The sequence below is a fragment of the Myodes glareolus genome, chromosome 16 (assembly GCF_982192425.1).
Source record: "Myodes glareolus chromosome 16, mMyoGla1.1, whole genome shotgun sequence".
NCBI lineage: Eukaryota > Metazoa > Chordata > Mammalia > Rodentia > Cricetidae > Myodes > Myodes glareolus.
The window spans coordinates 56,896,728-56,922,494 of record NC_142041.1 but is presented as its reverse complement, the minus strand read 5'-3'; the positions used below and the strand labels follow the sequence as shown (position 1 = coordinate 56,922,494).

General features: G+C 42.8%; 1 protein-coding gene across 1 annotated transcript in view; it reads left to right on the top strand.

Moving 5' to 3' along the window:
* Nucleotides 1-25,767, top strand: part of Cpa6 (carboxypeptidase A6) — a 316,273-nt gene that overhangs the window by 100,078 nt on the left and 190,428 nt on the right. Inside the window, exon 2 of the mRNA XM_048420468.3 lies at nucleotides 15,766-15,841. Coding sequence (XP_048276425.3) covers nucleotides 15,766-15,841 — 76 coding nt within the window. The remainder of the gene's footprint in view (nucleotides 1-15,765; nucleotides 15,842-25,767) is intronic.

Below are 25,767 nucleotides of genomic sequence, written 5' to 3'. Positions count from 1 at the left end.
TAACTAAGAAAAGAGTCTGACATAGAATTTATTATTATTTTTTTCTTATTTAGTCTTCCCTCATACAATATATTCTGACCAGAGTTTCCCCTTTCTCCACTCCTCACACCCACCCACAACCTCCCCACTCCCCCAATCCACTCCTTTCCTGTTTCCCTTCAGAAAAGAGCAGGCTTCCTATGGAAAGCAACCATATACGACCTAACAAAATGCAATAGGACTGGGCACAAACCCTCATATCAGGGTTGGACAAAGCAACCTCATAATAGATGAAGTGTTCCAAGAGCAGTCAAAAAAGTCAGAAATACCCACCATACCCACTGTTGGGAGTCCCACAAGAACACTCAGCTACACAACCATAACATATATGCAGAAAACCAAGCTCAGACCCATACAGACTCTGTGTTTGTTATTTCAGTCTCTGTGAACTCTACTTGACTGATTCTATGGGCCATGTTCTCCTGCTGTCCTTGACCTCTCTTGCTCCTATAATCCACCCTCACCCTCTTCTACAGGGTTCTCCAAGCTCCACCTAATGTTTGGCTATGTGTATCTGCATGTTTCTATAAGTTGCAGGGTGAAGCCTCTCTGATGACCATTGGCCGATGCACCAATCTATGAGTATGGCAGAATATCATTAGGAATCATTTCATTGACTTTTTTGCCAGTCATATTTGGTTCTATCCTAGGTCTCTGCAATATCCAGCCTCTGGTTCCCAGGTATCCAGGAAGTGTCAGGCATGGACTCCTTCTCATAGCATGGGCCTCAAGTTGGACCAGTCATGGGTTGGCCACTCCCACAAGTTCTGTGTTACCATTACCCTAGCATATCTTGCAGGCAGGACAAAGTGTAAGTAAAAGGCTTTGTGGTTGGGTTGGTGTCCAAACCCCACCACTGGATGTCTTGCCTAGTTTCCTCAATTACTAGAAGCCCTCACTAGGGTCACCCTCATAGAGTCTAGGGAGTTTCTATTGCCCTGGGTTCCCGCATCACCCCACAAGTGTTTCCCAATCCCAGTTGTCTCTCCACATACTGTATCCATCCCCTGTGCCTGATCCCTCCTATTCCCATCCCCATCTGCCCCAGTCCACCCACAAAACCTATTCCATTTTCTCAGAGAGAAGCATGTATCTCCCCTTGACCCCTCCTTGTTATTTCTCCTCTCTGGGTCTATGGATAAGAGCATGATTATCCTTTACTTAATAGCTAATATCCACTTATAAGTGAGTACATACCATGTTTGTCTTTCTGGGTCTGGGTTGCCTCGGGATGATTTTTTCCAGTTTTGTTTGCCTGCAAATTTCATGATGTCATTTTTTAACAGCTGAGTAATACTCTATTGTGTAAGTGTACCACGTTTGCTTTACCCATTCTTTGGATGAGGGACATCTAGGTTGTTTACAGTTTCTGGCTCTTATGAAGAAAGCTGCCATGAACAAAGCTGACTAGGTGTCCTTGTGGCAGGATGAAGTGACTTTGGGTATACACCTAACGCTGGTATAGCTGAGTCTTGAGGGCAAATCAATTCCCAACCTTCTGAAAACCCACCATACTGATTTTCCTAGTGGCTGCACAAGTTTGCATTCCTACTCGCAATGGAAGACTGTTTCCCATGCTCCACAACCTAACCAGCGCTGACATACAATTTCTAAAATAGTCTATCTAATAGAATCACTAGATTTCATATATTTTCTAGAGCCCATGTAATAGAATATAAAATGTATAATTGAGTGAATAGCATGGATTTAAGTACTATTTATGTTGATGACTCCTAAATGGATTCCTCCAGATATAATTTCTGATGAAGCCCTAGATTCATATATCCAAGTGAGTCCTTAAAGCCATCATGTGATATCTGATAGCGCTGCAATGTTAACCTTTCCCAAGAAGGAAAAGGGGTCCAGTACTTTCTGACAAAGCTGGTTCCAATCTCTTCTATCTTGGTCAATCAAAGCAGAAGTCCTATGGGACCACTGCCCCTCCAAAATTCCTTCCACTGTATTAATTCATCAGTATATAATCTCAATTTTACTGCAAACAGGCCCTCGAGCTCACTCCCTCCATTTCCTCAGGAAAGCCCCTTCTAGCCTGCGCCCATCGCTTTCTAACTGGGCACTCCACTTTCCTCCTTCTCTTCCGGTTCTCTATAGTTCATTCTCTACCCACGATATCAATTGGGTCTTTAAAATTAGAAATCACATATCATTTTCCAGATCAAAAGGTTCCAAGAGATGCCTGTCACTAAGGATCGATAATACACTACATGACACTCCAGAATTCCACCATTTGATGCATGCTACCTCACTCCTTAGTACCACCCTTCCCAGTTCTAGACAGAGACACAAGGACTACCTGCTGTCCTCGGGTAGACATAACATGCTCCGATGCAGAATCTGTAGCTGGCCTTTCTCTTCTTAGAACTCTCCCCTCAAACCTTGCTAGCTGGCTCTTTATCATACAAGTTTTAACTCAAAATTTTTAGAGGACCCTTCCTTGGCCACTTTGTAAGAACACTCCACATTCAAGTTACCCATATAGTCTCTTCTCACATTCATAGATCTCATCACCCTCTGAAACAGTGCTGGTTTGTATACAGACTATCTGATCCCTTGCTAACATGCCAACTAGATGATTATCAGAAAATAGGCTACCTTATGCATCATTGTATCCTCAGTGCTCAGGAAGATGTGGACATGCACACCTGCTAACAGGAAAAATATGTTATATTCTGGAGGGGGCCCTTTCTTACCTTCAGCAGAATATTTTCCTTCCTCCCACCATCTACTCCTGACAGTTCTGGGAGAAGGTGTGCTTGGTTGGAGGAGTTTAACTTTCCTCAGAAAAGAACTGGAAACCAACCTGGTCAGCTAAAGAAGTAGTCTATTTCTCCTCGAAAGAAGTCTGAAAAAAAGACACCATATTTAATAAATGGTACCGATCAACATGGATAGTTGAATGGAGAGAAATGGAGAGAAATCCAAGTAGATCCATATATATATATATATATCCCCTGCAGAAAAGATTTTTTACCAACTACACATCCATACCAGGATCTCAACATATACTTCAAGGACTCTTCTGCAGTGACTCAGTTCTTTAAGCAAGGCCTTAAACTTCTGCCAATTCCCAGGAATGTATCAAAATTATGAGTATGTAGATCAAATCACTTATTAGGCTACTCTGGAAACACTCTCATAAACACACCCAGAAAAAATTGCTAAAACAACCAAGACATCTCTCAAGACAATCAAAACAAGGTATGTCATCACACAAAGATTTAAACAAAATTATATTCTAAATTGCTGTAATAACACCCCTTTGTCAAATAATGTTGTTTTGGAACTGATGAAATGGCATCAACAATATTTCATTTTTCTCAAGTATAGTGAATATATCAAGTTAAACGAAAATGGGTAGGATATTTATTATTTCTCAGATTGATGTGTCTGCCATTTATTTCACAATATTGTTCTTCACAAAGATACAGCTACAAAATGATAAATACATCCACAGTATACAAAGAACTCAAAAGACTAGATATAAAGAAAACAACCCACTTCTAAAAATGGGGTACAGATCTAAGACACATGGAAGATATTGACTCTTCAGTCCTTTGCATAGAATTATCACTAGTTTTCCACTCTAATTTTGAAATTTGAAAATATAATTCAGAATGTCAGATAACTAATTTCACATTGCACCTCTAATAATAAAGTTATTCATATACTCCTGCAACATCGTTAATTTATTTTGTTCCTCAAACAAGGTGCGGGAAATACTAAAATAAGGGGACAATTCAACTTGGTAGACTAAGACAATGTTCAAAAGGTGAGGTCCTTGTGTGTAATGTCATGGTGCAGGGGTTTGAGTTGAAGTCAAAACACTTTAGAGGGAGTGTTTTCATATATAAGTGTGATTGGCTTGGCACAGAATTATAATTGTTTGTTTAATTATAAATGTAGTGAAGATATAGTCTTGATGAATAAAAAGTTGTTTAGAAACAAGCGTCTGGAGCTTAGCAGAAGCTAAAATGCCCTTACCTAGTGAAAAAATTATTATAGTTTAAAAATTGCTTGCACATATGGAATTTGTAGAATTTCTGAGATTAAAAAGAAAAGTATTTATCATTTTGTAGCTGTATCTTTGTGAAGAACAATATTTCTGGAAAATTCTCATCTCCTAAACTAAGCCATCTCCATTAATCTGTGTATCGCCATGTGGCTGTGGCTTACCGGGTAAAGTTATATCTGTCTCCGGTAGGGTTACATGGCTCTCCCTGACTCTGTTTACTCTCTCTATATATATATTTCTTCCAGTCTGGCTATATTCTCATATATATTAAGCTATTAACATCAATCTGAGAAAGAATAAATATCCTACCCACTTTTGTTTAACTTGATATCATCACTACACTTGAGAAAAAAGAAATATTGTTGATGCCATTTCATCAGTTCCAAAACAACATTATTTGACAAAGGGGTGTTATTACAGCAATTTAGAATATAATTTTGTCTAAATCTTTGTGTGATGACATACCTTATTTTGATTGTCTTGAGTGATGTCTTGGTTGTTTTAGCAATTTTTTCTGGGTGTGTTTGTGAGAGTGTTTCCAGAGTAGCCTAATAAGTGGTTTGATTACATACTCATAATTTTGATACATTCCTGGGAGTTGGCAGAAGTTTAAGGCCTTGCTGAAAGAACTGAGTCACTGCAGAAGAGTCCTTGAAGTATATTTTGAGATCCTGGTCCTTCTATAGGTCTCTGCTTCCTGGCCACCAGAGGATAAACAGTTTTTGTTATATATTCCAGTGACCTTGATTTTATGCCTTGTTGCTTTCACGTGACCAAAGATAATAAGACATAAAACCAGGCATATTCCCTCTCTGTACTTCATTTGCTTAAGGTAACTGCGACCGTCACTTCCTGTTTTGCTTGGTTTAATAATAAAAATGAGAAGAACTTTGTTTGCACTGTGCTTGAGCTCAAAAGTCTCAGGTCCCCTGGTCACCCCACTCAGATCATTGGCATTTCCATTGATTCACAGAGACTTAACCTTGCTGGCTAGGACAGATCAACACAAAAGCATAAACTTAAACGTTTGGAATCATGGACCAAAAGAAAACCCCCCTTTAAGTTGTTCTCTTAGTTAACATGTATCAGTTAATACTGAGTAGAACTATGGAGGATAAGGTGTAGCTGGAGAGAGGGGGTTACTCCCGCAGGATCCTTGAAGGACGCTGTCCTCTGCCTCCCCTGCCTTGCCCTAGGCCCAAAGTGATGGATCCAGGAAACCGCAGACTGAAATTTATGAAACCTCAGACAAATACATCTCGCCTCCTTAAACTGTTTTTCTCAGGTGTCTGGTATGATGATGAAAAGTCACACTAACGCAATCTTGGAGCAAAAGATAGTGTTCACTCAGGGTACTGTGTATCATGTCACTTAGTTGGCAAAGGCAAGCTTGTCGGTGGAACCTGTCAACAAGGTCAGGCTCACGATCTGTCAGGAAAGCTGCCATCATCTTCCTGTTCAAACCCATGATAACTCATAGCCCATTCAAAGCCCATCTCCTCCTTTACTAGGAATCTAAGACGTACAGTTAAACGCCATACAAAGCTGTGCCAGAAACTTGTTCCTTGGATGATATGTGAACCAAATTCAGCATCTTGTTTGACTCTTATCTTTTGTTGCTAGGGGAGAGAAAGTGTACCCTTAAGTTTAAACTATTATAACTCCAGACCTCACTCAATGGTTCATCTTAGTGCAGGCTTTCCCACCTGCCATTATTATAACTGCAGACCTCACTCAATGGGACAGATTAGTGCAGGCTTTCCCACCTGTCAACTATTTTCCTCCTACTGTGACAAAATATTTCAACACTCAACTAATGAAGGGAAGTGACTGTTTCAGCTAAGGTTTTGGCCCCGATGCTTTGAGCTGGAGGCAAGGCAGCACATCACTGTGGAAGCAGATGGAAGCACAAAACTACTCACCTCTTGGCTAGGGAGAGGAAAAAGGGAAAGGATTTGTGGCCCAGCCTCTCGCTGTCCCTTCAAAGCCATGACCCTGGAACACAGAAGGTCAGTCACTTCGTCAGTAAGTCACTTCCAAATAGTACCAAGGTAGAGATGTAAAGTGTGGCATACTGCTCCTTACTCCCCATAGTAGAAGGCCATCTTCCAATATGAAATTAAGATAATCTATTTTAATAGTCAGACAGTCCTAACTGTTCCAGGATTGCTCTAATGTCTATGTCCAAATCATCTCTGATATACCATTTGTTGGGTAATGAATGAAGAAGCTGCTTTCAGCCAATAGCTTAATATATATGAGAATATATCCAGACTGGAAGAAATATAGAGAGAGAGAGTAGGCAGAGTTAGGGAGAGTCATGTAACCCTACCGGAGACAGACATAACTTTACCCGATAAGCCACAGCCACGTGGCGATACACAGATTAATGGAGATGGGTTAGTTTAGGAGATGAGAGTTGTCCAGAAATACACTTAAGCTATTGGCCAAAGAGTATTGCAAGGAATGCAGTGTTTATTGTGGGACCTGGCAGGACAGAAATCTCTGCTAACAAGTCCCTGTTTAAAAAAAAAAATCAAAAGCAAACTATATAGTTGCAGATAAAGTGACCCAGAGGAAACATTCTCAAAGCAAAGAACAAACTGGGAGTTAAGTTTAGCTTTTTTTCCCAACATGACCGAGGCCCTAATGTGATCCTACCACCACAAATGGGAAGAATACAGAAATAAGGAGAAATCATCTTAGAGCAAGATGGAAGCCAAGCAGGAAAAGGATTTTGTCCTGTAGCTCTGTTTATCATACAGGTGATGCTGTGGTGTCACGTGAGCGTAGGAAGGACCACCTCTAGGGCTCTGCTGGCTGCAGCCAACATGGCTGTTCTCTCAAGATGGCCCAATGTGAATGAAGAAATTGCTATGTGGTCGTCCATCTTAGGTGAAGTACCTCCTTTTAACTGAAGTCACTACTTACAATGCCTCATGTATGACTCACCAATGCCTCATATATGACTCATCAATGCCTCATGTATGACTAACCAATGCCTCATATATGACTCACAAATGCCTCATATATGACTCACAAATGCCTCATGTGTGATTCACCAATGCCTCATGTATAGCTCACCAATGCCACATGTATGACTCATCAATGCCTCATATATGACTCAGCAATGCCTCATGTGTGATTCACCAATGCCTCATGTATAGCTCACCAATGCCACATGTATGACTCATCAATGCCTCATGTATGACTGATCAATGCCTCATGTATGACTGATCAATGCCTTGTGTATGATTCATCAATGCCTTGTGTATGATTCATCAATGCCTTGTGTATGACTCATCAATGCCTCATGTATAACTCATCAATACCTCATGTATGACTCATCATCAATGCCTCATGTATGACTCATTAGTAGTCAGCACTCTGAGAAAATGAATGTCTCCCACAAAGGGGCATGTGAACGGACCAGAGTGGAATGTCTATTCAAAAGGATTCTTTCACACTAATGTTTGGTTGGAGATGTTCAAACCACATAAATAGCTGGGATTTCACGATTAGCTCTACTCCAGGGCCAGCTCGTGGTCATAAATTCTTAGCAGGACTAGATTTCTCTGTGCTGGCTTGTCTTATGTCAATTTGACACAAGCTAGAGTCCTCTGAAAGAAGGGAGCCTCAAATGAGAAAATGCCCTCAGGAGATCTGTTTGTTGGGAATTTTATTAATTAGTGATTGGTCAGGGAGGCCCCAAGCCATACTAGATGGGGTTATCCCTGAGCAGGTGGTCCTGAACTTTCCAAGAAAGCAGGCCTGGCAAGCCATGAGGAGCAAACCGGTAAGCAGCACCCCTCTACGGCCTCTGCACCCACTCTCGCCTCCAGGTTCCTGCCCTGTTTGAGTTCCTGTCCTGACTTCCTCCAGTGATTGCCACGCAGAGGCGTAAGCTACGTAGACCCTCTCCTCCCCAACTTGCCTTATGACGACAATAGTACTCCTCACGAAGACATTTCTCTATCTCTTCACAGTCAAGTTCAACACAGACAAGCCTCTCTAGTGTTTCTAGTAGGGCATTTTGTCTACTATCTCTTCACAGAAGTTGTTAGCCCTGGGCTTTATGTGGGAGTCTCCTCCGTGAGTCCTGGCCTTCTCATTCCCTAGCGCATCAGGGACTGTCAAGATGCCAGCCACTCAGACTAACCGCTGCTCACACAGGTAACTGCGAGCTCACAGTTCTAGGATTTCCCTTATTCTACCACCCACTTGCCATATTAAAAGACCTAAAGCACATGCATATGTGAATACATACACACGCAAGCACACACATGCACATGTGCATACACACGTAGGCATTGCTAAGTGCTTTCTATTGGGAGGAGAGTGTACTGGCTGATGAATTTCTTTTTTATATTAAATCTTTCTTTTTTTTATTGAGCTCTACATTTTTCCTGCTCCCTCTCTGCTTCTCCCCTCCCCTTCAACCCTCTCCCAAGGTCCCTGTGCTCCCAATTTACTCAGGAGATCTTGTCTTTTTCTACTTCCCATGTAGATTAGATCTATGTAAGTCTCTCTTAGTATCTGCATTATTGTCTAAGTTCTCTGGGATTGTGGTTTGTAGGCTGGTTTTCTTTACTTTATGAGTTTAAAAACCACCTATGAGTGAGTACATGTGATAATTGTCTTTCTGTGTCTGGGTTAACTCATTCAAAATAATATTTTCTAGTTCCATCCATTTTCCTACAAAATTCAAGATGTCATTATTTTTTTCTGCTGTGTAGTACTCCATTGTGTAAATGTACCACATTTTTCTTATCCATTCTTCAGTCAAGGACATTTAGGTTGTTTCCAGGTTCTGGCTATGACAAACAAAGCTGCTATGAACATAGTTGAGCACACGTCCTTGTGGCACGATTGAGCATCCTTTGGATATATACCCAAAAGTGGTATTACTAGGTCTTGAGGAATTTCTTTCTAATTTTCTGAGAAATCGCCACACTGGCATCCAAAGGGGCTGTACCAGCTTGCATTCCCACCAGCAATGCAGAAGTGTTCCCTTTTCCCCACAACTTCTCCCATAGAAGTTGTCATCAGTGTTTTTGATCTTGGCCATTCTTACAGGTGTAAGATGGAATCTCAGAGTTGTTTTGATTTGCATTTCTCTGATGACTAAGGATGTTGAACATCTCCTTAAGTATCTTTCTGACTGATGAATTTCTAAGTGAATCTTATGCTTACTCCCATATCAAATCCACTAAACTAATGCCAATAGCTGTCAGTCCCCTGGGCCCAAAATCTTTTTAGTGTAATTATCAAGATCCATTCATGCAGTCTTCTCTGATCATTCCGGTTAAATCCTTTATATAGCTTATCTGTGTAATTTATGAAACATTGACTTCCTACTGCCTTATACTACATATATATTACATACAATAGTTATATCGATTATGATTTTTATCCAAAACAAACAACTAAAATACCTACTCTGGAAACCCTTCCTCTGCTACTCTTTCCTCTCTTGAACGGGATCATTGCTGCATGAGCCGATAGGATGAATGGCTTGTTCTCTGTCGTGGCAATGTTTTTCTCTGGTTCAGTCTCATTTTTAAATGCTACAAGAAAGGACTGAGAGAAAACAATATCCTGGTTTGACAAAATGTTCAAGTGTTACAGATGTAATAAAGACAGCATCTTTCTCTTAATTTAGTGGCAGGATTACACCTTACTGCTATTTTTCAGTGTTGTGTGCCAATAAAAGAAAAATTCTTTCAAAGTTGTCAATGGAAATCAAACTCAAGGTATTGAAAAGATGATGTGTCTTTAAAAAAACAACTTTCTATTTAATTCAACAAATGTTTATTGCCTATTACAGGTAAGATACCATGGTAGACATGCGATCGTTTAAAAAGAGTTCAGTGATAAAGTACACCAGTGAATCTTTTGAAGACTGTGTGTTTTTCTTTCTCTGCATTGCTAAAATAACTTCAAAAACCATAGTCATCACTTCTGCCTAACTTTAATCTAAAAGCAAAGCCTAAATCTTCATGTCCTAAGCAAACTGCCTCAGGGTGATTTCTCATGTGCTGAGTGCTTTATATCGTAACTATAAACCATAAGCAAAAGAGAGAGAATCCATTTAGCTCCCCGAGTCTACCCGGCTGAGTTGTCCCTTATTTACTGCCTTTTAATGAAATTTTTCATGAACATCAAAACCAGTCTCTCAACAAAGGAAATGCCGCTCTCAGAGCCAAGTACTCCATAGCATGGGCTGTGCAAAGGGACAGCAATTTTTCTGCATGGAATTACCTAGCGGATTGGGTTGTTTTTACAACTTAGCGATGAGGATTTTCAGGTCAGCGAGCATGCTGCTGTTTGTTCTTCCATGACGTACAAGCTTTAGGAAGTTTGGCAAATATTTTAAACTGTCTTGTCGTCTGTATGACTATGAAATGAATCTTGGCACTGGGACACCCCAAATCTTGCTTTCTGGAAACACCCACAATTTAAGGTGCCACTGAAATTAGAGGCATGTTTTACAGAAGAGTTCTTAGGCAAGAAATCAAAGATGTCAATATGGATAGTCCCACCTGGGAAAAGTTGATTCTGCTCGCTTCTTTTTCTCGTTTTTCTGAAGATAATTGAGCCAAGTCAAAATATTGTCGTTGTGCAGGGTGCATTGGTTAGCAGTGGAGAAAGTTAGACTCAAGCTGGCCTACACAATAAGGACATTTGTATCACACAAACCAGACCTAGCAGCCAAACAAGCTGAAAAGTTGGTAGAGTCGAATAGACCATTGCAGACCCAGGTTCTCTTTGTCCGTACATTCAGTAGTCCACAGTGTGGTAAGGGGAACAGGAAGCTGCTTCACCGCAGGCTTCTGCCTTCATGGTTACAGGTTGACAGTGGCAACCAGGCTGACATATTTCCTTATTTATGTTCAACAAGAAAATGGACTCTCCCACTCCTGCTAATCCTTGTTTTCTGTCTGATTAGGCAAGTTCTAACACATACCCATATTCCCAGATTAACCAGAGTCCCTCGGAAGTAGCTAGAATCTGTGTTTTACTCTGCTTTCTGTTGCTTTAACCCAACACCTGAGAATGAGCCATTTGTGAACAAAAGGGGTGCATTTAGCTCGTAGTTCTGGCGGCTCAAAGATTCAAGATCAGGTACTAACACAGGCTCAGTGTCTGGCAAGGACTTCTTGGTGATCCCTTCACTGCAAAATAAAAAGCAGGAGAAGCAGACACATGTAGAAAATAAAAGGAGGAATCACCCCACATTAGTTGACCTACTCCTAAGAGAAAACCATCCGTCTATTAAGCCTGGCTCCATCCACATGATTTACGCAGACCCTCCACTTAGCTGCCCCTCCCAGTGCTGCCAAGGTGAGGAATCAATCCTCAGCTTAACCACTCAGTACTGACAGGAGAGGATGTGAGTGGAGACTGAGTCCGGAGGGGCACCCAAAACTCCATTACAGCCATCTCTTCTGATACCTTGTGAAAGGCAGCCTAGAAAATCCTTTACTACATCCAGTCAAGATGTACTTTCTGTAATACTGAAAAGTTGAGCCTGTGTCTTAAATCAAAAGCAAAATCTCTGCAGGGTTCTCTCTGAAGTCATTTCCCTCTTTATTATGTAGTGTCCAATGTCCCCAGCCACTGTTGTTGGAAACAATGGGATGAGTTGATATCTATACCTCGAATGCTGAAGAGCTGTCTGAGAAAAGATCAGATAAGCTCCAAATTCAAAGGCAGGAATGCTATCCCCTGTTGTGGTGGCAGCTGGCGTGAAGCTTCAGGATTCTGTGAGGTGGGGCCTCTCCCAGACATACCTCCCTGAGAGTAGGAAGGCATAATCGGAAATACTCCCCAGCACACGCTGGGCCTGGCACACAATGTAATCTTTATAAAACAATTCTTGCAAAATTGCCATGCACCAAGACATTGGTGCTTCCCCTGGTTTAAGGACAGAACTCGTTGGCTGTAAATATTTAAGCATTCTGGCCAAGGGCATGCAGCAAATAGCCAGAGGCCAAATTAGACTGAAACCCTAAGCGAAGAGGACTACCAAAAAAAGATGAGGCTGTGACCTGGAGAAAGACATGAGAACATGTAGTGATGTCTAAGTGTTTCGATGCTGGTGTTCTTGTGAGGTTTGTAAAGACATCAAGGTAGATCGGATGGCAGAAATTTATTATAAACACACACACACACACACACACACACAAGAGGCCACTATGCCTGGTGCTCTTGAAGTTAGAGATTAACTGCTGTTATTATTTTTCAAGTGAAAACTCCTGGGAGAGAAAAAGGAGGTGGGAAGGAAGTGGAAATTTTTAATAAATAAATAAATTTAAAAAAACCTCCTACAGATAGGATGTGACCTGTTCTGTAGAGTGAACTCTCGCTGTCCTACCTTATCTTCCACCAGTAGCAGTTACAGTAGGTTAGGTGTTAGTAGGTTCATGTTAGGTGGGTGCCTAGAAGAAAGGAGTTAAAATAATTGAGCAACAGATCACTTAGGAAAGATCTCTACATAAGTAGGAAGCATCCTTTTAAGAGAATTACAGTCTATCTTCTGTTCAATGACTGAGAAAACTAAAGAACACGGAGGACTCAGTGAGTACAGTCAGGAAGATTCTAAGGGGGAAAAATGCAGCAAATTTAAAAACAAAGTCATATCAAACAAACAATCCTAATAATGTACTAATAATTATTCTAAATACTTTATAATCACTTGATGCAGTGACTATAATTCTTGGGTTAAATACCAGAATCCCAAGTCTTCAGATGAAAAAAGGTATAAAGTTTAAAGTACAGAGGTACAAAGGTTAAAAATCTTGTCTGAGGTCACACACTAGCATGACCACTAGGCTTTGGATCATTTTTTTTTTTTTTACCAACCTGTCACTGATTTAGCAGAAAAAAAAATAATTTTGTGGGAAGAAGAAACTTCTAGGGGCCAAAGCAAAATTAGATTTGAAACATAACACTGGTATCATATGGTTCTAGAAGTCTGGACCATGGAAATAGGACTGGGAGGCTAACACTGAGAAACGCCCAACTGAGAAACTAAGTGCTGTGAGCAGAAGGAGGGAGAACATGAGCAAGGAAGTCAGGACCGCGAGGGGTGCATCCACCCATGGAGATGGTGGGACTCGTCTAATGGGAGCTTACCAAGGCCAGCTGGACCGGGACTGAACGCGCATGTGATCAAATCAGACTCTCTGATTGTGGCTGACAATGAGGGCTGACTGAGAAGCCAATGATAATGACACCGGATTTGGATTCTACTTCATGTACTGACTTTTTGGGAGCCTAATCTGTTTGGATGCTCACCTTCCTAGACCTGGATAGAGGGGGGAGGGCCTTGAACTTTCCACAGGGCAGGGCACCCTGGCTTCTCTTAGGATTGGAGAGCAAGGGGGAGGGGGAGTAGGGGTAGTGGGAGGGAAATGGGAGGATGGGAGGAGGTGGAAATTTTTAATAAATAGATAAATTCATTAATTAAAAAAAAACAAGAAAAAGAACAGGGAGCTTCTGAGATATCTTGTTCATTCTATGCTACTTCCGCAAACTGACCTGAGAAGGTAGATCTGCAATAGAGTGCTTGCATAGAGTATACAAGATCCTGATTTCAGTCCCCAGCACCACACATGCTGATAGAGAACCTATTAGGACTGGGGAGATAATTCAGTTGGTAAATGACTTGCTATATAAGTGTGGACTGAAGTTTGGACTCCCAGAACCCACATGTAATGGTTATTTACTACTGTATCAAGGTAACAGCAAGCATCACCTAGGAGACAAGCCTCTGGATGTGTGCAAAGAAGGATGGATGTTGGTTCTGTTAGTTGAGGAAGGAAGGCTCACCCTAAACATGGGCGGTGCCATTCTCGGGTCACAGACTAAGAAAAGGAGAGATCCAGCTGAGCACCCACGTTGATCGCCCTCTGGCTTCTGACTACAGATGTAATATGCCCAGATGTCTCCAGCTCCCGCCACCAAGATCCCCTCCACATCCATGGTGGACCATGCGCTCACATAATGGCCCAAAATAAACCCAATGGGAAAAATACTAAGACACTACATAAAGCTACACTCAGTTCCTTGTCCCAGTGGCCCTCAGAAAGATGAGAGACAGAGACAGGAAAATCCACAGAAGACCAGTGGCCGGCCAGCCTGTGTGTCCTTTCCTGTTCCAGACAAAGCGGAAGTGATACACTAGGGTATCATCTAACTTCCACTCATGAAAAGGAAAACTTCAGGTCATCGTCTTAGATAGTAATGTCCAGCTGTGCTTTTCTCTAAACTCAATACCGAGGGCTTCCCTGTTTACAGTACCAAATTATGGCTCCTGCTTCAGAAACACACTGGCTGTCAGACTCAGGAAGAATGAGCTTTTGTTTGGTGAAACAAACAAGGGCGTTTGGGGCTGTCTGGATTTCCCTGCTAAAGAGAGAGCTTTTGTTGGATTTGGATTACTGGTTATTCCTCCGTCGTACACCACAGGTTTGCAGGAGAAAGGGCCAACATCCTGCTGCTTCCCTGGGTAGCAGCAACCTTTGCTTTCTGTTCTGTGATAAACAAGTAGCAATAAATACGCTTCTGAAGCCGTGCCTGAGAATTTATAAAAGCTAGGATAAAGTGACCATTGTGTTATAAAAATCACCATGCTAGGTTTGAGCTACCATTTTCAGAGTTAAATAATCCCAGGGGTGGTGGGCTTTTTATACCCTGTACTCTCAGAAGAGCCAGTTGCCAGGTTGAATTATCCATTTAAAAAAAAAAAAAAACCTCTCCTTGTGGCTGTAAAACAGCTCCAGATTGCTTCCTCTGCACGCTGAAGGAGGAGCTGACAGGGCCCCAGATGGAGCTGTTTCTCAGCAAGCTGTCAGGTGATCCATCTATCAGAAAAGCCATAGCACCCAGCTGAGTTGACTATTGCTGCCAAGAATTGCACTGGGTCAGGTGTAAGAGGCCAGGGTCTGCAGAATCCAGATGAACAAAGGTCAGAAGCATCGCCAGAGAGGACAGCTATGTGTTCATGCTTAAATTCCCCAGGTTACACTTAGCATTGCTTTAGACGGACTTGACATGTTTTCTGCCTGCTTTTCTTCATATGGATTTCCTGACATTGGTACTGAGAGATTGTATGAGATGGTTCTGGGAAAAACCAAAGCACAAAGCTGCATTATAGCAAGCCTGCTCAAAATGCATTGGATTGTTGTCTGCAAGCCAAGAAGGCTTTTCATTCACAGACCCCAAGAAGGTGTGATGAGATCATTGGAGGCGGCAAAGCTAAGGGATTAGAAGTGAGCACAGACCTAAAAACCATCACCCGCGGGCTTGATGCCTTCCACATTAGCCTTACCTCATCTTGGAAACTGCCGTTCTAAAAGATAAAAGCATGATATGATATGTGAGTCTATATCCCCCACCCCTGATGAAATACCGAAGATGATTCAGACTAAAAAAAGAGACTGGATGCAATCAGAGAACACCAACAACTGGATTAAATACTTCAGGTTCAATGAAAAGCTGTACTGCCTTTATTAAAAGCACAGAAAATTTCTTAAAAGGTTTTAGAAAGAAAAGGACTAGCAGGCATGTTTGCTCTTCCCCTGCCTGCCACACCATTGACTATGTGTTAAATCAACTCTTCTTTGTTCTGGAGAAAAAAAAAGAATATCCTTAAATAGTAACTCTGGCCTTCTTCCCCTCTTTTGTAGTGATAAGGTGATAAGGCTCACACCCAAAACTGAAGAGGAAGCCTTCGCACTCAAGAACATCTACCACCGACTCCAGGTAACGAAGCGTGCGCTTATCTTGCGGTCAAGCCTGTGGCCTATTTGTGACTTGACTTTGCTGACTGAGGTTGAATAATTAGAATCAATAACCAGGTAAAGAGATGGCGTGGAGGAGCATTTAAAGGCGAGTGGATGCAGACAGGGCACAAATTATCCATCACACCATTTATTTGCTCGTTCACTGACTATGCATCTGCCAGGTGGAATGGATGCATCTTAGGAGGTTTATTCACTGTTGTGTTCCCAGTGAGCATCCGGAAGTGGTAAATAGTCAATGTTTTCTTTGGGGTTGTGAATTTAATTGAGAGTTTTCAGAACTCCACTTCTCCCTTTTGAAATCTTCCTCAAACACATCTATCTTCTTCTTTGGATTAAACTTCTAAGTAGATGTAAATTGGGGAAGTTGAAGCTTGGCAGTCATTAACATCACTGTATGTTGAGGGTTTGCCCGGCAATGGCTGAAGGTGTTGCTCATTCATTCTCTAGTGGGTTGCGTGGATCTGGAGTGAGAGTCTCTCATCAGTTTGTCACTGCCTATGGTTACAGCTTCCTCTAAAAACTTAAGATGAGAAGGGTGGCTACTGATTCTCCCCCATGCTGACTGAAATCGGCTGGTCCATGGAGCATGCGTTGTGTGGGACTCCTAAAAGACAGATTGCCAGGGAGGCCTCGTTCATCTTTAACATGGGACAGTGAGAGTCTCTCGGTGATGGAAGTTCAAGCCTCTGTGATGAGGGTGTTAGAGGGCCTGGGAGAGAGTCACCAGTGACTTGTAGGTGAGTGGTTTGTAGCTATCAGGCCTTTGAACTTTCCCTTCTGGTTGGTTCTATTTGGCATCTTCCTTGTAAATTTTGCACTTACCTGCAAATGGACTCTGATTTGAACTCTGCGGTCATGGGTCTCTTATCTTTCCCCTCTTTTCTGACCCTGAGACTAGTAATGGTATCTTGTGGCCTTCTGCAACTCATGCTTAACCCAGAAAGATGTGTCGGAGTATCCTAACCCTCCCCTGCTCCAAGGCCCCATCCTGTGGTGCTGGGCATTAACCCTCTGTGGTAGGGCAGGATCGTCTGCCTCGCAATGTTCTTCTCAGTTAGGATCGTCTGCCTCGCAATGTTCTTCTCAGTTACGATAACCAGACACTTCTTCCCAGACATCACGCCAGGGAGTTAAGCACAGCACAGAAGCAAAGAAAATTCAAGCAGACCTTTGTGTCTCCGCCCCATCACGTTTACATACAGCGCAGGAAGAGAGAAATCACGTTGACTCCCGTTTGAGGGAACAGCGATTCTGAATCAAACACGGAACCACAGGATTTTCTTCATTTAGTCACATTTGATAAAAGGTCACCGGCCATTATCAAGAGTGATACAATTGCTCCATAAATGAAAGCAAAATATATTGAACATTCAGAGGGTCACTGGCATGGATGGCCACGTGTGTGTGCTGTGCACATTTACATGAGTGGCAATTGTTGTGTGAAAAGACTTTTCCTGGGGAGATGCAACATGCACATTGACTCACCACAGACCACAGGGAGCCCGTGGCAGAGCAAAGTGTGGATCCCACCAAAGTTCAGCTAGGAGAACCTAGCTGAGTTTTATTGGAGTTACTTCCAGCAGTGTGGGTGACAGGTTCCTTACAGAAGCAGAAATGACTCAAAGACAGCACCATCACCAAGCCCACTCGAGCACAGGGAACCCGGAACACACTCCACAGGCTGCAGGCAGCTCAACAGGCTGGAGAGCACTCTTTGCAGGTGCCTTAGTTGTTCTAACCCTCTTCTTGGAAGGTTGGCTTGTTTCTGCTTCTTCTGGGCAGCCAGTCTTCTCTCAGAGCCATCTTTGCAGCTTGGCTTATCTAAGAGCAACGTTCAGAAGTATTATTATTATTGCTTACTCTTGGGAGGAGGGGCCTAGTACTCTGGTTGGTTTCTGGGACTTCCCAAAGCTGTTTTGGGAAGTTTACCTTCCGGCTCCCAGCCTTTTCCTGGAGGGTGGAATGCTTCAGTCTCAAAGGAAACGTGCACACAACCATTACAGCAAAACAGTCGTAAAACCTGCTTTCATTTAGTCTTTGAGGAAAGTAGTCAGCCATGGAGAAAATATCTTGGAGCTACAGGAACTTAGAAGACAATTCAAAGAAGGGTGGGGAGAGCAGCAATGAGGAATGGCGTCAGGTACTCAGTGGTTGGCACGAGGTCTCATGTGACTCATCGTGAGAGATGGCTGTGATGTGCATTGGGGAGCAGAGTCAGCAGAGGGGAACAGTGGGTGAGTGGATCCGGGGGAATCCAGGCAGAGGCTCCCAAGGACCTTCTCAATGGCATCCCACAGAACATGCCTGATTCTCACTTGCACAGTGATGGCTGCCAAAGAGGCTCCCTAGAGACTCGGTGCTCATCGTTCTTATGGGGACCTGCTTATGCCATACTCTTCCTAACACATACCAGAATTCCAGATTCCCAGAAGAAAGCCAGGTATTTGACGTGAACCATGCGGCTTGCACAAACAGCATCGGTGCAGTGAGTCCCTGTTATCAATGACAGTGACGGGAGTCTTCCGAAAATCTAAGTTTCCTGATACCAGCCCCAGGAGAGCTATGCAAACAGGCGCTCCGAAAGACAGCATGCCAGGCTGCTCTGCTGAGTCTCTTCTACACATCGCTTCATTTCCTTTCACAAGTGGGGTAGTCTTCCTGGACTGGAGTTTGAGGTATTGAATTTGGATAACTTTCTACCTAGAAGCACCCTCCTACCTTGATGTCATTTTAAATATGAATTATTTCACCAAGGGATCCTCTCCCACTGTGGAGAGCAGAAATTCTGGCAAGCTCGAGAAAGCAGTTTGCGGGGAAGAAAGAATTGACTTTCTGTTATCTTCTGCCATGTGGGGCTCATGGACCAGAACCAGGGTCACTGCAAACAGCTTCCATGCATCTGTGCAATGAGTGCTCTGGGGAGACAAAGGAGGAGCTTCCATGAGGAGTTGCGTCCCTTTCTCCTAGCATAAGATATAGTTGACAGAATTCTAAAGGCCCCAGCTCTCTGAATGCTTCTGCCCCTGCACTGCAGAATAGCTTCACTGTGAGCAGGGCAGGGTGGACATCCCAGTGTTGACGGCACATTACATAGCAGAATGGAGACCACCTGGGGTGGTCTGAGAAAATCAGACGAACCTTTAGAAGCCAAGAGTTTTTCTCCAGCTATCACAGAGGAAGAGGTCAGAGGAACATTCCTCATCGTCTTAAAGAAAGCAGTTCACAACCCCCGCTATGCTTGGGAATCTTTCTTGGGAGTCACATGGCCAAGAATGCCAATGACAGTGAACTCTGGGATATGAGAATGATCCCTAACTGGCAGGTAACCATGAAATAAAGATATCAGTCCTATAGATTGTAGGACCCAGATGAGAATATACCCCCTTCCCATTCCTGGATACTTTGATTTTAGCCCATTGAGACCCTGGGGAGAATCCAGCCAGCTGGGCCTGGACCACTGATCTGCTGGACTGGGAGGTAATAGGTGGGCTTTGTTTTAAACAGCTAAACTGATGTTGATTTCCGGAGCAATGGAAAACAGATTTATCATACAGTACCCACCCACATCCTGCCCCTTGGCTCTCATTTTCCTATGTGATGGTTCTAAGTTAATTGTCCTGATTTCACTGTCTATAACCGAGCCTCTTAGGGAGCGTGGAAAGTGACTCACTGCCATGCTTAGCTGTAAATTCACAATGCCTTATCTGAAACATGATCAAATGCATGATGTGCATACAATACTGAGCAGAATCTAAAAATGTACGGTCAACACACAGTTAATTAGACAGAGGCAGGGCTGCTTGCTTTCCTAATTAAATTTTATAGTTTTGCTGAAGACTTGAAACAAGAAAGTTAAACAGAAAACAGTACCCCCAGAGAACAGGATTGAGAAAGCACCAGCCAATTAACTTGTTAATTAAGACCATAACCGTGGCTTAAGCCAAGTTATGATAGAGGAGGAACAGTTTGCAGGTGAGCAAAATTAGAATCCAAAGCCTGTGCTCCATCTGCAGATCCCCACCAGGTCTTTGTGCTGAGAAGGAGGAGAAGCAGCTTCATGTGAGGCTCCGGAGTGTCTCTTACGCAATCTGCTTCTGTGTCCTTGCACTGCAGGAAAACATAATGATTATTTGTTTCCAGATTCCTCATCAGAGGCAAGCTAGAACAGGACAGGAAATTGTCCTGTCTGTCCCAGACTCAGTCTTGTGTTTACACACAGGAGCACAAGTTCAAAGATACCAGTTGGTTGGCCAGATGTCATTGACAGTCATTTCAAGATCACACTCTGGAGGCTCCCAGAGACCGAGGCGACAATCAGGAAGCCTGTCTGTATGGGTCTGATCTAGGTCCTCTGCTTACAGGCTCTGGTTGTGCAGCCTGGTGTTCCTGTGGAACTCCCAACAGGGGGAGTAGAGCTGCTTTTTACTTGTTCTTAGGACCCTTTTCCTCCTACTGGGTTGCCTCAGTCAGTCTTAATAATAGGGGATGTGTCTAGACTTATTGTAACTCCAAATACGTTGCAACTTATTGCAACAACCATGTTTGGTTGATATCCCTGGGAGGCCTGTCCCTTTTCTGAAGGGAAATGGAAGACCAGAAGATCTGGGGAAGAAGGAAAGTGGGGGAAGAAAGACTAGGAGGAGAGAAAGAAGGGGAAACTGCTGTCAAAATGGAATACATGGGAGAAGAAGAAATCTCCCCCGTTCTCCCCTCCCTGTCTCTCTCTTCCTCCCCCCCTCCCAACACAGTCTTTCTACATATAGTTCAGGCAATCCCACTGCCTTAGCCTCTCAAGTGCTAGAGGTAGAGTTACATGCATGTATCACCATGGCCAGACAATTATAAAAATCTCTTACTGCTATGGGAAAGAAGATTCCAGAATGATCCCTGGGATTCTTGTCCCAGAGTCTGGGTGTGTGCAGATCCCCTCCTAGGTAACACACAGGCAGTAATCTAGACATGTCTATAAAAGAATTTTGTAAGTATAAGTACATTCCCAAATCAGTTAATCATAAGGTAGGGAGAGTATTGAAGTGACCCTCACCCAGAGCTGAGCTTTCCCAAAGTGGGGCATTTATCTTCACCTGGTGTGAGAGAAGAAATCAGAAGAGATCGCAGGTGCATTCAGAGTGGTATGGCTGTAGACAAGTGTGTGGGGGGGGGGGAGAGGGAGAGAGAGAGAGAGAGAGAGAGAGAGAGAGAGAGAGAGAGAGAGAGAGAGGAATTCAGAAAGGCTCACTTCTGCCTGGAGGAAGTCAGATGCTGGGCATGGCCATGTGTCAGGAAATTACACATGACTACTAGTTGTTAAGAGTATCCTTAGTCTACTAAAAGGAACGTAGAATCTTATTTCTATAAAGGAAATATATTTTACCAGTGACTGGTGAGATTAGTGGACTCTGTGGCCCAGAAGAGACCACAACACAAGCTGACACATTAAGCCCCAAGACACCCTGAACAGAGACCTCAACCTCACTATGCCTCGACCTACAGAAGTGGAACAACAACAAAGTCGTGCTACCAAATGTGATAACTCAGCAATAAGCACCCAACACAGGCCCTCAAATAGCCGTGGACTGGTGCTCTGCTTGAAGATTGCCTTTCTGTAGAAAGTAAGAAACCCGACTTTTCATTTTCCTTTTAAAGGCTCTTGCTTTCCCTGGCATGGTTTCTGAAAGAGAAGGAAGCACCTAATAATCTAGGGCGGTGGTCAGATGTGGCCATGGATTCAAGTCCAGCCACACAGTCTTAATGCACTACTCAGTTACTAAAGCAAACAGCACTGGCCCAGGAAGAGGAAACACAGCAGGTCAAGAAAGAGGAGAACACTGGAAGCACTCCTGCAGAAGCCTTCCTCAGCATCATGATGGTGGGAATTGGGGTTGCCCCCGAGACCGCTAATAAGGCAGCTAGATTGGTGACATGACCTCCGGTGGTCACCAGCACCCACTTAAGATTTGGTAGTTTTGATATGCAAGAAACCTCTTTTTAGGTTAGTTTTTCAAATGCTCTTGTGGGACAGTAGAAGCTGCCTTCTCTGAGGCACTTGACAGAAGAGTCAGAGGTCAGAACACCGGGGTCCCGGAGAAGAGGAGCTCCACAGGGCTGCGCAGAATAAAAGGACAAGCAGGCCACGTGATCTATACGGCCGGTCCAAGGTGACTGATTGTGGAGTCACGGGCTCTGAAAGAGAGAGAACAAGCTTGTAATTTTCCCTAAACCCAAGCACAAGATATCGCTTCTGCCACCGTATTCTTGCCGAAGGACAGGGTCAATCTAGATTTAAAGAGTGGAAGACGGACACAGCACTTGACAAAAGAATTAGAAGGTGTCAACACAGACTGGGAAAGAATGTGTGGTCATTGTAACCCATGCATCCTCCATTCATCCCCACCCCACATACCCGAACTTCAAACCCAGATAGGAGGTACCAGCTGCTTGAGTCCATCCTGACTGCCACTTTCCCATCATGGCTCTGGTCCTCTTTAGACCAAAATATAGACCAGGCTCCCAGATATCCTGCTTGTTGTATCACACATACTTCTACTTGCTCTCCACACTGTGGAGAAATAAAAGTCTAAACAAGTTGCCTCTACTTAAAACTATCTTAGTGTCCCCCATGGTTTACAGCAGTAATTTACACCCCTAGCCACAAATAGAAATCCCTATAAAGATTTTGTTTCATTTGCGGTACTAAGGATTGGATTGACGTAGGCCCATGGGATAATGGACAAGTGCTCCCACTAGCTATATCCCTAGCCCTTCTTATTTTTATTTTGAGATCCAGACTTGCTAAATTTTTCAAGTTGGTTCTGAACTCACAGTGGAGCCCATGCATAATCTTCCTGCCTCAAATTCCCGAGTATCTTATAGTATAGTCATGCACCATGATGCTTGACTCTGGAAAACATCTTATAAAAAGCTGACATCTGGCCCAGCGCAAGAAATTTTGAATCATTTGCTCAATGATGCTTGGCTATTAGTATTTGTTAGATACTCCGAAAAATTCAGCATCAGCCAAGGTAACAAACTACCGCTGTGTTTTATAGTTCCTTTGGTGTGACACAGAAGCTCTTCCAGATGGCATCTGCCCGTCTCTCTGATATTTCTCACTGTGACAGTGACCACCTGGTCTTACTGGACTAGCTGTAGTTTCTCACCCAAGTGACTTTCTCAAGCTGACGCTCTTTCTGCTTTCCCCACACAGTGAGTACCACTTATCTTTGAAGTTGAGGCTAAAGCACCAGGTTCTCCTGAAATGTTTGACTGGAATTGGATGCTGAGGATAGCTGTATCCTAGCATCCGTATCGCTTTGTGCTTTCCCCTGCAATCACCCTAATAGACTGATCGGATCCTATGGATCTGAAACACAAGGTTTCTGTGAATGAGCATATGGGTGGATGGAGAGGCATCTGCAGGAGAAAAGGATGCTCAAGGGAGCTTGCCTATCTTGTCTCCAGAAACACAGCCCAGGCGTGGATCAGAAGATACTTTTACTTTACTATTTCTCAACCCACCTTTCAAAGTATACTTATTTTTTGTTGGCCTTTATAGGGCATCATTTATAGTTGTTCTTAAAATTTCACCTACAAATGGATTGAAGAGAAGTTTTTGTGCTTTGTTAATTGTGAACCTCTAAATAATACCTTTGTGGTGGGCTTTAGCCCATGGTCAATGATGCATGACTAGATGATGTTCCTTTTCAAAAGATAGTTATGCTTTCTATTATTGAAATTTTCTATCAAGTATACAGGTTATGTTGGTGCCACTTCTTAGACCCATGAAGATAAATCAGGCTTTGTATATATATTAGCCATTGTAGGAGGAGCAGGGCTCCTGGTTTGTCCCAACCACCAGCTAGCTTACACGAGAAATAACCACACAGAAACTGTATTAATTAAAACACTGCTTGGCCATTAGCTCCAACTTCTTATTGGCTGACTCTTACATATTAGTTAATTACATATTAACCCATCTCCATTAATCTGTGTATCGCCACGTGGCAGTGGCTTGCCGAAGATTCTAACTGGTGTCCATCTCTGACAGAGTATTCATGGCTTCTCTGACTCTGCTTTCCTTCCTCCCAGCATTCAATTCTGTTTTCTCCACCTACCTAAGTTCTGCCCTATCAACTAGGCCAAGGCATTTTCTGTATTCATTAACCAATGAAAGCAACACACAAACAGAAGAAACTCCTACACCAAGCCATGGCCACAAAGATTTTGCTTAAGTCCTGCATTTCTTACTGGATAAATGTGAAGTCATTTTCCATGCCTTGGTTGGTTTTAGATGTCAGTGTTGATTAAAGAACAGTAGGACATGGGCCCTAGGACCTCTGTTGGAGAAGTGGACCACGACACTGATGGCTAGCGTCAAACCACAAGCATTCTGAATAAGTAACAGTGGCTAAAAATATGACCTCTCTATACATTTGACCACATGATGTCCTATTCAGGGAAAAGAGGAAAGCAGTTAGCATTGTGTCCTCCCAAAGAAATCCTTGCTTTCACATCCTGACTCTTCCATGTCCTAGTTATAGGAATGTCATTATGTTGCCTTCTTTCTCTGGCCTTCCATTTCTTTATCTCCCTTACAAGACTAAAGATCCCCACAAATAAAGGACTGTGTTTCTTCTTCAGTAGGCTCAACCTCTGGTTCATCTTTATAGCACCAGCCCATGGCCATAGTAGGCACTCAACCAGTATTTCATGAATGAATAAACAAATGCAATTCATTCACCCTTCTACTTTCCTGGAGTTATAACACCAGCAGCCTGAACTTGGATTCCTATTCCAAGAGCAGATAGATGACTGAACATATTATCACCATGATTTCAACGCCTAAGACTAAGCATGCGTTTCTAATGATGGAGTAATGCATTCAGTGGTCTGCTGTGATGGGTAAGGTTGTGAGGTACAGAGTATTGTTCATGTCTTCCATCACCAAGGAAAGCTTAAGGAGGAAATAGGATTTCTGTGATAGCTTGCTAAGAAGTTCCTTGAGAAAGCCACCTGTGAGATCTGCAATCTGCCATTAGTTAATGTTCTTAACTTTAACATTCTTGCCTTTGGATGTTGACTAATGGTAAATACAAAAATACTGATTATCAGAGAATTTGAAGATCAGAGTTCTGCCTAGAAGTCAATCTGTGGTTTTGCAGGATCAAAACTATCTTACCTGTTTCATCCTTTGGCATACTTGATTAGCAAACTCATTCCTTAGAACCTAAGACAGCTGTTAGGAATACATATGTAGCAGCCTTGTGCTCTAAAAATTTCAAAGCCGCTTTTACATATTCATCATCTACAAGCACAAAGACTTTACTTCATTAAAGGACTTTCCTGTTTCATACCATTTTATTTTCTTGTTTATTTTTAGCTGTGTAAATGTAGAGGGATTAAAATTCCCATGGTTGGGCCCCACAAACATTCCAAAGATTTTTTTTGATAATTACATTTATTTTTAGGTTCTCTGATCATCAGTACCCCTCCTATTTCTTCACAGTTTGCTCGTATTTTGAAGTTGACTGTGACCTGTACTAAGAATCAGCATCGTGTTATTAGGAAAGATGTAAGAAGACAGTACAGAACACAATGCATAACCAATCGACAAATGGCACTGGCCTAGTGCAGGGTTTCTGAGTCAAGATGTTACTCCAGAAATCTTAATTCATGTCCCCATTAGAGACACACCATTGGAGGCACAGGAGGAAGGTGCCTCTGAATGGAACCAGGCTAAGATTTTCATGATAGTCGCAACCTTTTGATGATGAAAAGAGTAAGTCTCAAGTCTTTGGGAAAGGTCTAACTAGAATAAACAAGAGGAAGGTAAGATACAGTCTACAGTCTTCCTCCTTTCTTCAATATTACTATCTCTTCGAAAAA